The sequence below is a fragment of the Callorhinchus milii genome, unplaced genomic scaffold (assembly GCF_018977255.1).
Source record: "Callorhinchus milii isolate IMCB2004 unplaced genomic scaffold, IMCB_Cmil_1.0 Scaffold21, whole genome shotgun sequence".
In the NCBI taxonomy this organism is placed as follows: domain Eukaryota; kingdom Metazoa; phylum Chordata; class Chondrichthyes; order Chimaeriformes; family Callorhinchidae; genus Callorhinchus; species Callorhinchus milii.
This window is the reverse complement of record NW_024704762.1, coordinates 10,250,206-10,262,856: the sequence shown is the minus strand read 5'-3', so window position 1 is coordinate 10,262,856 and position 12,651 is coordinate 10,250,206. Positions and strand designations below refer to the sequence as shown.

At 42.2% G+C, this 12,651-nt stretch overlaps 1 protein-coding gene and 1 long non-coding RNA gene across 6 annotated transcripts in view; one reads left to right on the top strand and one right to left on the bottom strand.

Moving 5' to 3' along the window:
• The window catches only part of LOC103189681, a 24,072-nt gene extending 23,439 nt beyond the window's left edge, over positions 1-633 (bottom strand). For both annotated transcript variants that reach the window (XR_489085.2, XR_006085635.1), the window contains exon 1: positions 480-633. This is a non-coding gene — a long non-coding RNA (uncharacterized LOC103189681). The remainder of the gene's footprint in view (positions 1-479) is intronic.
• On the top strand, positions 245-12,651 carry zgc:77486 (zf-A20 domain-containing protein). 4 transcript variants are annotated; one of them, XM_042342612.1, is made up of 7 exons: positions 245-325; positions 1,034-1,102; positions 5,611-5,792; positions 8,501-8,618; positions 9,048-9,148; positions 9,372-9,488; positions 9,970-12,651. In XM_042342612.1, exons 3-7 carry the CDS (start codon positions 5,630-5,632, stop codon positions 10,116-10,118), a joined length of 648 nt encoding a protein of 215 aa, XP_042198546.1. In that variant the 5' UTR covers positions 245-325; positions 1,034-1,102; positions 5,611-5,629; the 3' UTR covers positions 10,119-12,651. The 4 variants fall into 4 exon arrangements, with proteins under 4 accessions (XP_042198546.1, XP_007908355.1, XP_007908354.1 ...); XM_007910164.2 differs by lacking the exon at positions 1,034-1,102 and having other exon boundaries at positions 8,504-8,618; XM_007910163.2 differs by lacking the exon at positions 1,034-1,102.

The following is a 12,651-nucleotide window of genomic DNA, read 5'->3' as shown; positions in this document are numbered from 1 at the left end:
AGTTGTGTTAGGACCCACAGCCTCCTGAGCCGGAGGCAGGAGCGCAAGGGACCGAGCCACAGGTAGAACGTGACGTCACGAGCCGCGTCGACGTCCTCTTGGGACTGACTGACTGACTGACCGTCCCCTTGACGTCACCTGCAGGCAGAGCCGCCAAATCACGTCGTCGACGGCGGCAGAGGGCCATGTGCGCGTGACGTCACGAGCCCATGACGTCGCGACCTCCTTTGTCAAAAGCGGGGGCACCGCGGCGCCGAGGCCAGTCGGCAGCGGGGAGGCGAGCGGGAGAGGAGCCGCCGGCCGGGGGGCTCTCACATAAACCCAGGTAGCCGCACACCCGCCATTTTGTGTGTGTTTCACCCCCCCCCCTCCCCACACACACACACACAGACTTTCCCCTCACACAGCAAGCGAATAGGGAAAATTATATATTTATTGATTATATATATATATATATACATTTATATTCCTCAACTCACGTTTCGTGTTCAAGGTTAATAAGCTGGAGCTGGGTCCGGGTCCGGCTCGCTGGCCGCCATGACTCCCCGTTCGCCTCCCATCATGGTCGTATGAAGAGATTCGGGTGTTTTTTTTTGTTTGTTGTTGTTTTGTTTTCGCCGAGAGCCGGAGCGAAAACTCCCCCCCCCCCCGCGGTCCCGCGCCCTCGGCATCGTGTCGGCGGATCGCTCTTGTTACCCATTCCCCAGCCTCCCCCCCCCCCCCCCGCGCTCGTATTACCGTGGCGGTCGAAGGCCGCTGAAGCCTCGGGCTGGAGTGGTGCGGGTGCGGGGCAGGCGGGGGATTAGCTCAGACCGGTTGGGACTGGCTGGGGAGATTAGAGCGCGCGGGGGGGGGGAGGAGGGGTCACAAGGAAGACCCGCCCCTCTCCGCACGGTTGATTGGACAGGACCAGCGGCCGCCTGGCACCTGATTGGACCGTTCCCCCTGTCAGTCAGGGCGCTGCTGGTTCCTGGGGCTGAACGACATTTTCTGGACATTTAATGGTGATTCCTTGTTCTTTGTTCCCCGCCAGGCCTCAAGCCCTCCGCGTCTGTTATCCCCGGCCTCCCCTCCCGTTGTTTTCATCTGGAGCTGTTCAACTGTAAGGATAGGTTACGGGATTGTTATTAATATTCAGCAGATTAACTGTGTGGTCTTCCCAGTAGAGCCTGGTCTGTGGCTACACTTACAGACCTACTTGGAGTACGTCAGGGCCATTGGTGTCTTTGGCTTAAAACTACTGTAGTGACTGTAAAAGTCAACGGGGCACGGAGCATTGGGCAGATGTACGTCCGTCAGGGAGTTGTCTGGCTTGGCTTTAGCATAACTGGCCTCTGCTGGATTGGGGTTGGAAACTTTGTTCCGCGCGCTTGTGGTTCATCGGACACAGTTAACTTGCTTTTTCTTGTGTGTTGGGGCGAGGGTTGAGAGAGAATTGTGAACTTGGACTCCATCGGTTTGATATATTCTTGCGAGTAAACTGATATGCAACAAATTACTGACAAAGTGGCTGATTAATTCCTTTTTCTTTTTTTTTTAAAAAAAGATGGAGGTTTGGGATTGGCATTAGAGCTTCCTCTGTTCCTCTGAAGATCGAGAGGACCAATGCACATTGGGGCACTTTGGTTTCTAATGTAGTTGAGTGATGTGTAAGTTCCCTGTGGTGAGAAGGCGGTTAAGGGATGGACTTTTATTTGGTTTGTAACTTTTACTTGGTTTATTGTTGGTCGTCTGAAGTGTCTGCTATCTTTCCTATAGGGGAAAAAATGGGTAGGATAGAATTCACAATGGAGTAGGTAATGTGTGGTGCTGGAACAAATTGGATGCCCTGAAATGGCTCACTCGTTCAGTGTTTTATAATAATAATAATAATAATCCTTGCATTTGATATAGCGCTTTTCACGTCGGGAGGACGTCCCAAAGCGCTTCACAGAATATACTGTAAAGTGAATTGACTATATATATATAATGTTCACATGATGTTGGGTTGTAATGGATTTATAACAACAAAATTACTTTGGTAGCGCCTTTCACACCAGGAGAATGAAGTCGCTGGGTGCTTACAGTTGGGTGTATGATGTCCACCTGGCTTGGTAGAGTACTGTACTTTTTTGGGTGAGGGGATCTACTTAAAAAATGTTCAGTATCTTTCTGATAAAGTCTTAGATTGTTGTCTCAGTGTCTACACAAAGCTGTTCTGATATTTGCATCCTTTCAAAGTGAATTTGGAAGAAGGTTTGCATACACTAATTGTGTGTAGAGACCATATTCTGCAAACCCTTTCAGAGCTAATCATAGTAAACCTTTGATGTTTTTGTATAAGTATTGTAGATCAAGAAAATTTGTTTAGTAACTCCTTGAGTAAGCTTCTAATGGAGCAAAGTTACTGTAACTTTATGCAGGTATGTTGAGTTCATTTTTGTTCCTGTAACTCGTTTGTGCTTCTCCAGCTTGGCCCAGGTTCCCTTTGGCATATTATATATTCAAAGCTTTGAAGTTTGAGACTGTGGGAAATCTATTTAATTATTAAACACTAACTTATTTGTTGCTAACAAGAAGAAGCTTTTTGAATTTTAGATCAAACTGCTCATCTGATTTGTTCTTCATTTGTTCAAAGTATTTTCCAACTTGCTGAGCTATTGGTTCTCCAAAACCTTGAATAATTTGTTATTTTATGTTTTACCCTTTTGCTTGACTGTTGTACCTTTTGACAGTTACAAGTTATTACTGGTAACCTGAATCAGTACCTGATTGAAGTCTCTAAATGTGCACTTTCTAGCAGTTGGGATGCAGTTCCAAAGGACCATTATTATTGTAATTTCTATTATCCTCCTATCCTCACAACATTTCAGCTGTTAAAAGATCTGTGGTCCAGGACTCTCTCTCCCTTAATCCCTCCACCTTGTTCCCTCGTTCCCCCTTTTCAGATCACGCCAGAAGACCTTCCTCTTCGGGCATGCCTACGATCACCACTCCTAGCTCAGCGTTGAGCTCCACCACTATTATTATTATTTTACCCCGTGTGAAGGGCACCATATGTTTGATTACAATTGTGAAATGAAGTTTGGCATTTTATTCATCTCTTATCTTGACATTTTTGTAAAGCTACTGATAGTGACTTGCTACCCAGAACTAGAAGTAATGTGGCCTGGGTCCAGAGCCCAGCTCCTTCTCTCCCAACAATGTGTCGAACAATGGCCTTGGAAAACTGCAAGTTTTATTTTCCTTTTCTGACAGCAATCGGCTTTGTGGCTTTTCTGAGTGATTCTGGCAGCTTGATGTCTGCACTTATGTTAGCTGTGAATTTGGTTAGTGTTGCTTAAACTCGGAACCTTTAAACCTAGTGTAGATGTACTTCAAACGTGCCTTTGGCCACCACACCGCCTCCTCACTTCCTCGGGATCCAATCATGTCCTTGTAAAGTGCTCTGAGACATTGCCTAACATGAAGGATGCTGTATACGGCTGCTAGTTATTTCCACCATCTTAGATTCAAATTAGTATTTACATATCCAGCCACTGACATTGGTTTATTTTTTCTAAGAAAAAGAAAGCGCATAGTAACTGAAATACATCTGGTAGATGTATCTCGCCCTCCTCTCCCTTTACATTAAGTGTTTTCACTCTGACTTATTTCCTCGAGTTGGAGAGTGCTCAAAAGTTCCTTCGGTTGTACAGGAACCCGTCTTGCTTTTATCACTGAGCTAGTGGGAGTGCGATGGTCTGAATTCACCACAGCCTGCCTCGCTGCCAAGCCAAGGCTCACTCCCACAACCGTGTTAAAAGAACAGCGAGTCCCTTTTCCCAACGGTTCTTACGTTGCCAGCTGCTGTTCTGCACTCTATTGGTTCTGTGTGTTGCGCCTCGGTATGTGCATACGCATAAAAGTGGCTTTGTTGCACTGTGTATCAAATTAAGGATGGGATTGTGGTGTTCCTGCCAGTTTGAGGTGCGTCCCAGTTGAGAGGCATTTGGGGGAAGATTACGCAGCATTTGGAAAATAACATTTAGCTTCTACCAAATTGCGTTTGGGAACCTCTTTTTACAGGCATTATTTTGTGGACTCGCGGGGGTACTAAAATAAATTGCAGGAAAATATTTGGATGTCCAAATATCACTTTATCGACATCCCCGGCGCACGCACTCTCTCTCTCTCTCTCTCTCGCGCGCACACACAGACACTCAATCAACGTTTTGTTGTCGAGTGCAATGTAGAGAGAACAGCATTAGGTTTTACTTGTTCCAAGGATGACACTTGAGCTCAATTTACTGCCAGAATTCTTTTTTTTCAAATGAAACTGCTAAACCTGAGTTCAAGTGAAGGGTCAAGGCCCAAGTTTATATGTGCTGGCAAATGAGGAGAGAGGTGAATACAATGAGAAGCCGTGGAGAAGGGACTAGTGATGGCATGCTTGTCTTTTAAAAGCCGTGCAACAATAATGCTTTGTTTAATGACAATGCCACACCATTCGTAGATTTTAATAGATTTCAATATCTACAGCTCATTCAGCTACCAGAATAATCAATTTGACCCAACATAACACTTGATGTTCAGCATGTCCCACGGCGTTTGTGGGAAAATTTCTTTGTAATGTGGTTAAGGTTAATTCTATTGCTAGATCCATTGTTATTACTTAATGTTAGTGTGTTATTGCATTGAGTTTGGGGCACGTTCCTAGATCAACTAGTGCTGCTCAGTCACTACCATTGTAGGGTTGTCTGCAGCTGTAAATTACCCACCCCAAACACAGACGATCAAGGACCTCTTGCTTCGTCCGAATTGTTTATAATACAGTACATACCCAACTGGTGGAGGTGCTTACAGCATCAAACTTGCTCAAATTAATCCTATGTCGGCTTGCACGACCCTCCCAGAACTTAAGATGGTGAATTTTGGAGGTTATTCAGCACTGATACCCATTGCAGCTGAGAGTTTTCACCTTTGAAATTCCTATGTCCTTCCAGCATCGGTTGGTTGTTGGATCGGGATCCCCAGCCCGGGGATGCCGAGGCCAATCTTCCTGGTATGTTTCTGTACAGAAGCATGCAGTGACCATCCATTAAACCCAGATGGGAAGCTGCCTGTACTTCAGCCGAATAGGAGGTTAAGAGGTTACAAATCATGAGTGAAATAATGCCAGAATTTTGCATTATTATCTTGTTGGAACTAATAATCTAATGTATTTCATGTAAAAGCTAATTTAATTGTATTTCAAGCTGTTTTCATGGTGATTTTGTTGCAATGGAATTGCAGAGATTAATGGGAGGCTTAATTAGTTGCGTTGTGTTAAGTGCTACAATTTCCCTTGAATGTCCCACTGGTGGACCTCTTGAAAGAGCATAGGATTCACCAATGTTTCCTGATGGGAATTGGTAACCTGGTTTCATACAAACAGGAGGAGGCCATTTTGGCCGAGTGAGGCTGTTCTGACACTGGATAGCTGACTTTTGGAGATCTAATGAACTTTTTTTGTGGGGGGTGTGTGGTTAGAGCCTTCGTAGAAGCTGCAGGGAACACTCCAGTGTGAGCCCTGGTAACAGTGTCCAGGAATTGTACATATTCTAGTGTATTCTAATGAATGTATTCTAATCTGTACGGTCTATATTTCAGGGCGTGCAGAGGAAGCTACATGCAAAACAGGATGGCCCAGGAGACTAATCCATCCCAGGTGCCCATGCTGTGTACCACAGGATGTGGCTTCTACGGCAACCCACGAACCAATGGCATGTGCTCCGTCTGCTACAAAGAGTATCTGCAGAGACAGCAGAACAGCGGCAGGATCAGCCCACCAGGTAACTTGGGATCTTTGTACAGTGCATAAACCAGAAACTTCTACCAATGTGGGATCTGGAACCTCAGTGTTCTGTTAAGTGTCTTTTTTTTTTGGAGGGAAATGCATTACAACAAAAGAAATGTATTATTCTGCGTCACCTCAACACTGTTGAATCTTGCTGAAATGACAGCGTGAATGAATTAATGAACGTGTTCTATTTAATGGGTGACAATTTGGCAGCCAGAAGCGGAGGTTGAAAACAGTTAATTGCACTAACTGCATTCAACTCGTATTCAATAAGCTCTTGGAAAGCTGCTTTTTGGAAAATTAAATTTCCTCTGTTGAAATTTGGCCAAAAGATTGCGGTCGAGCATGTTGCACCATGCTACTTAATTTCCCTAGTTAAGAATTTTATATTAATACAATAATATTATTCCTTGCATTTGATAGCACCTTATCAGGTCTTCGAGATGTCTCAAATTGCATCCCAGAATATACTGTAAAGTTTAATTGACTGTATTTTGTGGGCAAATTAAAATTTAGATTAAATCACATTGTTTTTCCTAAAGAAAAAAATTGCTACTGGCATTAAGTGGAGCACTCTGTGTGATTTTAATGGTCGCAACTTTTGGAGCAGTTTCTTAGAAGAGTTATTGAATCTGCCTGTGCAAGTAAAATGCTGGACAATAACTGCTCCTTTGCCTTTTGGTAAACTATTGCTTGCGTCTTATAAAAGTGCTGCAGTTCTTGTACAAATTGGTCTTCTGTGTTTGCTAAAACATCCTAGTTTTAATTTTGTACTGTCTTCTCATTTATAGTCCAGAGATCAATCGTGTGTCCTTTTTAAATGGTGCAAGATTTAAAATGATCCGCTTGTCCGCTTGCTTCCACGGAGACGTTGTATAAAGCAACCCTAACACTGAATTGACCTGGAATCCATCATGCTCATATTGCAAATCTCTAACCCACTTTTTTTATTTAAAAAAGTCACTTTCTAAAGGATCTCATTCCTTGTTCTATTCTCATGATCCAGCAATAAAGGGTTTCACCAGTAAAAAAAAATTATTTGAGATGTTTGCATTATAGAATCCATATTAATTTTGAAAGCTCACTATTGCTGAGTAGACGCCTGGGATGCTTTCTGCTGCTTGCATGATCAAATTTCAGAAGATGTACTGAAATTTGACAAACTTGTATTAACCTATTGTGCGGTAGAATATCACTTTATTGGCCATGATAATAATAATTCTTATTTGATATAGCGCCTTATTACGTCTTCAAGACGTCTCAAAGCACTTCACAATATACTGTAAAGCGAATTGACTGTATATTGTGTGGGAAAAATATGATGGAGGGGAATTGGTGAATATTGCAATTGCCCGATTAAGGTTTGATGTGAGTAACAAGTGGGAGGTGGTTCAGGTAGCAGGAGCTAAGACAATGATCAATCTTCCTTATTATTGATGCACAGAAATTTTGCTGCATAAAAGTCATAACTTTCACTATTTTGTCCAAATATTTGTGTGAGATGTTTACTTTATTTTTTTTACAAAAGTAGTTTATGATTGTCATGTATTATCTAGTACAGCGGTTCCCAATTGGTGAGCCGCAGTCCATTTCTCCATCGGTTGTTGGTGCAGGACATAATTTGATGTGCACGTGTGAGCTCCATGTGCTCAAAGTGGCCAACTGAACAATGGGCGGGTGGGCACGTTTCAACATGTGCACTGTTCATTTTGGAGGAGGCAAGCCTGGGTTCTGAATAGGAAAGGAAAATAACTTTTCACAGGTTTCTGGGGGCACAGACTTGCAAAAAACCATCCAACTTTAGAGAGAGGGGAAAACTATTCCTTCCAAAATATTTTGGCCGGTCAGACTGCTCTGTATGCACTGTGGGAGTTTGGCGGTGAATCAAAAGGAGACGAGGAGTACCGTGAAAGATTAAAAGTCAAATTTAACTCACAAAACAGTAAAGTGATGGAGGGGAAAAGAGAAATGAGTAACTGGCAGGAACTGAATCCAGGTCAAATTCAGTCAAGGAACCATAAAGGACAAGCGCCAGTACAGTAAATCAATTAAGATTGGAAAACTAATGATTAAAAATGGTGGACAGGAAGAAAATTAACCATGGCATTCAGCTGAACACATCGATAGACTGACTGCATCTGGTGTTTCCAAATGGCGGATTGCAGTCCGGAACCGAACAGTCAAGACGTTTCACCTCTCGCTAGTATCCCATCCAACCCTTGGTAAGGCCAACCACTGGGGTAAGTGGATCTGATTGGGAACCACTGATCATGCTGCCATCACTGTCAAGATTGCAGTACAAGAGGCCCCCGATTCGCTCGTGTTCCTTATTGTAGCTGAGCTGTGTTATGTGGAGCAGTTTCACCCCCACAAGAACGAGAACAAGATGTACATGTGGCAATTGTCGCCCCTCTTTAGTGCACATTAAATACTTTTTGTTACATCTGTCTTAAATACTTCCACTGAATCATAAGAACTACTGTAGGTTTTGATGAAGAAAATAAATTGGAGAATGATGGGAGTTCAGACAAGCAGCACATCTCTGAGCGAAAGACAATCCACCCAGTGTTAATTCCTAAATCTGATTTTTTGAGGTAGAAAGCTCTTGGTGCTGCAATGAAGGATTAGTATGAGCAGCTGGTGTTTTGGTGTTGGCTGTTTGAGCTGAATGAAGCTTCATTAATGCTCTTTCCCCACCAGCAGCCAGCGGAGCTAGCAGCAACAGCTCAAGCACAGAATCCATCCCTGTTCAATGCACGGAAGGAAACCCTGACATGTCTGCTGATTCCTCTGTCAGCACAACATCTGGCAAAACCAGGTATGAATGCCATTTGGCCTGAGTAGGGCTTACATACTTGCATAGAGAAAATAGGCAATATGGTTACTATAAAAATATCACTGCTTCTGTCCGTGTCTCTCCTTTCTCCCCCTCCCCTCTCATTAAATGGAGATGTTCTGAGGTTCTCTGCCCAACTGGCCCAATCTGTCTATCTCAGTTTCAGAATTCCAGTTGGTTAGAAAACTGGCACATTGACAGCTTATCAGCTCAGTAACATTTTTATATTGACTGACTGTTGGAGTTCACCAATAAAATGTTGGTCTATACAGTCTTAAACAGTAAAGTGCAAAATGTGATGCAATGGCTTAAAACTTCTTGCTTCTGGACCCTGAGCCTCCTTATTTCAGATCTGTATGTGCATCCATTTGGTTTGATAAAAGTTTTTGGTTTCTTGTCACCTTTGCCTAGTACACCTATGACGCAACAGATGACTGCGATGAGCATTTCTCAAGATGAGTCAAACACAGAGAGCGAGGGTGCTCTGAAGGTGGAAATTACCACTGCATCAGGTTAGTTGACTTCCTTGGAAATAGAAACATTGGCTTCAAGTGCAGGAAATCCTCTCGAGAAAGATATCAATGTACTAGGTGGGTGGATGTGTCAGGGAATTGGATTTGTTCTGAAGATGTTTGTCTACTATTCTCATGTGAAATCCAAATCATTCTCCTTAATAATTTCTCTGGTTTGTAACAACTTTCCACTAGAATTCATTGCAATCTCTTCTGTCCGTAGCTGAAGAAAGTTTGGAAACTGCAGAAGGCTCCACAGAAGGTGAGGACAAGGTCCCAGAAAAAACAAAACCCAAAAAGAATAGATGCCTTACCTGCAGGAAGAAGGTGGGACTGACAGGTAAGGAACATGCTAGCTATTCTAGAGGATACATTATAAAATAATCTGTGTGGCCACGATTGGGTAACTATGTTTGACGAGAGACGTATGAGCATTTCTAGCATTCACTAAGATGATTCTAATGAAGATTTCATTTTGCCCACAAGATACAGTCAATCCACTTTACAATATATCCTGTGAAACGCTTTGTGACATCTTAACAGTGTGATAAGGCATTATTATCAAATGCAATTATTATTTTGTCCTGATTTTTTTTAGCCCTTCCACAAAGAGCCTGTTTTAAAGCAAAACATAGTCATTCAAATTGGGTGTAGTTTTGTTTGTGCACTATTTAGGGTAGTGTCTGTGTCAATGCCCAGAATGTTTGAATGGTTGTGGAGAGCAGGGTTTTGAAGGATGTGTGTTAATTTTGACAACTCACTCGCTGATCATATTCCAAAGCAAAGCTTTCCCAATCCTCGTCTTTTTATTATTTTAACAGGATTCGACTGTCGCTGTGGGAACCTTTTCTGTGGGCTTCACCGGTACTCGGACAAACACAACTGTCCTTACGATTACAAGACTGAAGCCGCAGAGAAGATCAGGAAAGAGAATCCCATCGTAGTGGCTGAGAAAATTCAGAAATTATGAACAACTCTTATCGTAGAAAGACTTAACTTCATGTGGGGAAAAATCCCTCATGGTGTCTCAAAGAGTCTGGCTTAAGACAGAAACCTGTTTGTGTGCAAATGGATAGGCCTGAGACTGACAGATGGTTTAGTCAATGACTCGCTGCTGATGCTAATTTGCCCTGTGGTACAATGAAGAAATTTATACCAAGTGTGGAAACTCAACCAGCAAAGGAAAAGCAGGTGAACCGTACCACAAAAAGCAATCTTTTTTCAGCAGTGGTCTTTTGACTGTACCTTCTGCCTTAATAATCTACTGAGATCAAGTCTGCGGGGAGCTAAGCAGGGAGCTAGGCCAGTGTACCCAGTTTATGTGCCTATAGGTACTTTACACCCCTTTACACCAACCAACCCGAGTAATGACCTCATTGGCATGCTCCCTTTTCTGAGCTGTGAATTTGTGTGTATTTTTGATCGAGGTGATATTTACCTTTCTCCCCCTCAGGTAATACTGGTGTATTACTGGTGGAGTGTGCAATACGCTTGTTGAGACTGAAGAAGGTCTTGGAAGCTACCATGGTACACAAGAAAAGGGAAAGGTATTGAAATTGGGTCTTATTGTAGCTGATCTCATTTAACTCTGAATGTTAAGTTTCAAAGCTTAAAAAAAGCAGCAACTATTGTGCACTGTGTATCATGGCTGTCTTCTAGGCTTTAAGCAAGGGTGTGTTCACACAGGTAAGTATAGATATGCTGTTCATAACATAATTTCTAAAAACTATTTTTTTATTGGGTTAGGGTGAGCAGGAGGGTAGCCAAAGTGGACATTACCCACAACCATTGCAGGGACAGCATCTCTTTTTTTTGGTCAGATTGCCATGTCTTGGATTTACCCTGACTGGTCATATCAAAGCAACACAACCTACCTTTTTAAACAGACATTTTTTTGTGTGTGTGGTGTGTGTGGGGAGGGGAGGGGGGAATTCTCCATAGTTTAGCTTTTTAAAAAAATATATATATATATAATTCCAAACCTGACAGCTGACAGCTTTGTTTTGCAGTATTACAGAAATGACCTTTCATGCTATTTTGTGGGGTGGGGGGGGAAAAAAAACATGAATGCATTTGTATTGGGGGAATAGGAAGCAGATTATTCTTACATTGAGCCACTGTAGAGCAAGAAAAAAAAGTGATTCTGTCTCTCTTAATGGGATGTGACACTGGTTTAGGTGCGGTGCGGGCCGGTTCACTGCACACTTCAAGCTAAGTTACAGACAAATACATTGCAGTGTTGCAGTCTTATTATTTTTCCAGCTATTTCAACTTTGAGAGCTACAATTTGTAACCGTGTACAGTTTAAACTTGTAAATTTGTATTGGGGATGTGGGTCGAAGACATACAGTATATTGATTGAGTGTTTTTGGGTGCTAGTTGTGCTTTTCTTCTTTACCCCCCTTACCCCAATTTACTTTCTTCTCCCCTTCCCCTTTTTTCAATGAAAGTATGAAACAAGATGCTAATATATTGTTTGCTTGGATTGTGCGTTGCTAGTTATGTTAGGTTAGCTCTCGATTTTTGAAGTTTTGACCCGATGTTGTGCACAAACTGTGTAATTAGCTCTTTAGTTCATTATCACACCTAAACCCAAAGCCTTTGAGTGTGAGCAATATTGGCTTGTTGACATTGCTCCTGCTATTGTTGTTGCCCATCCCAGCGTAAACAAACGCTACGGAGAAACCAGTTGGGGGACATTTTGGAGGTTGTTGTGTGCAGTTTTTCACTTTAATGTAGATTAAAAACACTGGTACAGTAGTTGTTCCTAACCTCATGATCATTGTGGGCTTTAACTGAGTCACTGTACTTCCTGAATGCCACTCCTTTGCACTCTCTGTCATATAAAACTAGCTGAGTTACAGATGTACATTATAAGCAGATATTTGTATTGGGGGTATTTCTCTTCCTTGAGGTTGTAAATGAGACCTAAATCAATCTGAAATTATTGTCCTTGAGAAATGGTGGGTAATTGAATTCCACGTCCGTACTTATTAATTCCATCTAAACCAGCAAACTATTGTGACGTTTATCCACTGACACAATTAACAATAAATAATCCACTGTTCCATGGCTGGAACATTATCATATCTCCGAAAGTTTACACAAAATTGTCATCTAAGCGTTTAACTCAAGTCTAAAAGCATAAAAACCGTAAGGTGTGTGACTTGAGAATACATTAAGTGTACAGGATCTTTCTTTTCTAGCCCTCTATTTAGGATTTTGGGTGAGTTTAGATAAAATGTTGAGTGCTAGAAGTTTTCAAAAGTGTTACATCAAGATAAATTTTAAACAGGAGTAGTCTGATAGGGTCATGTTTTTGTTTGGTCTTTGTGTGCTGGATTTAAACCCTTAGTTTGCCTTATTTCTGATACACTCGAGTACTACAAATCTACAACTATTGCAATTCTATGGAAGCCTGTGAAATGATAGCTTCTGAGCAAGTGAAATGTACTCTGAATAAGTGACTTTTATTTTAAAATAAAATAATAGCTTCTTTCAAA

Coding starts and splice junctions, on each gene's coding strand:
- zgc:77486 (XM_007910163.2), top strand. CDS start 5,630: ATGCAAAACAGGATGGCCCAGGAGACTAATCCATCCCAGGTGCCCATG. Junction 5,793..8,500: donor CGGCAGGATCAGCCCACCAG/GTAACTTGGGAT, acceptor TTTCCCCACCAG/CAGCCAGCGGAGCTAGCAGC. Junction 8,619..9,047: donor ACAACATCTGGCAAAACCAG/GTATGAATGCCA, acceptor ACCTTTGCCTAG/TACACCTATGACGCAACAGA.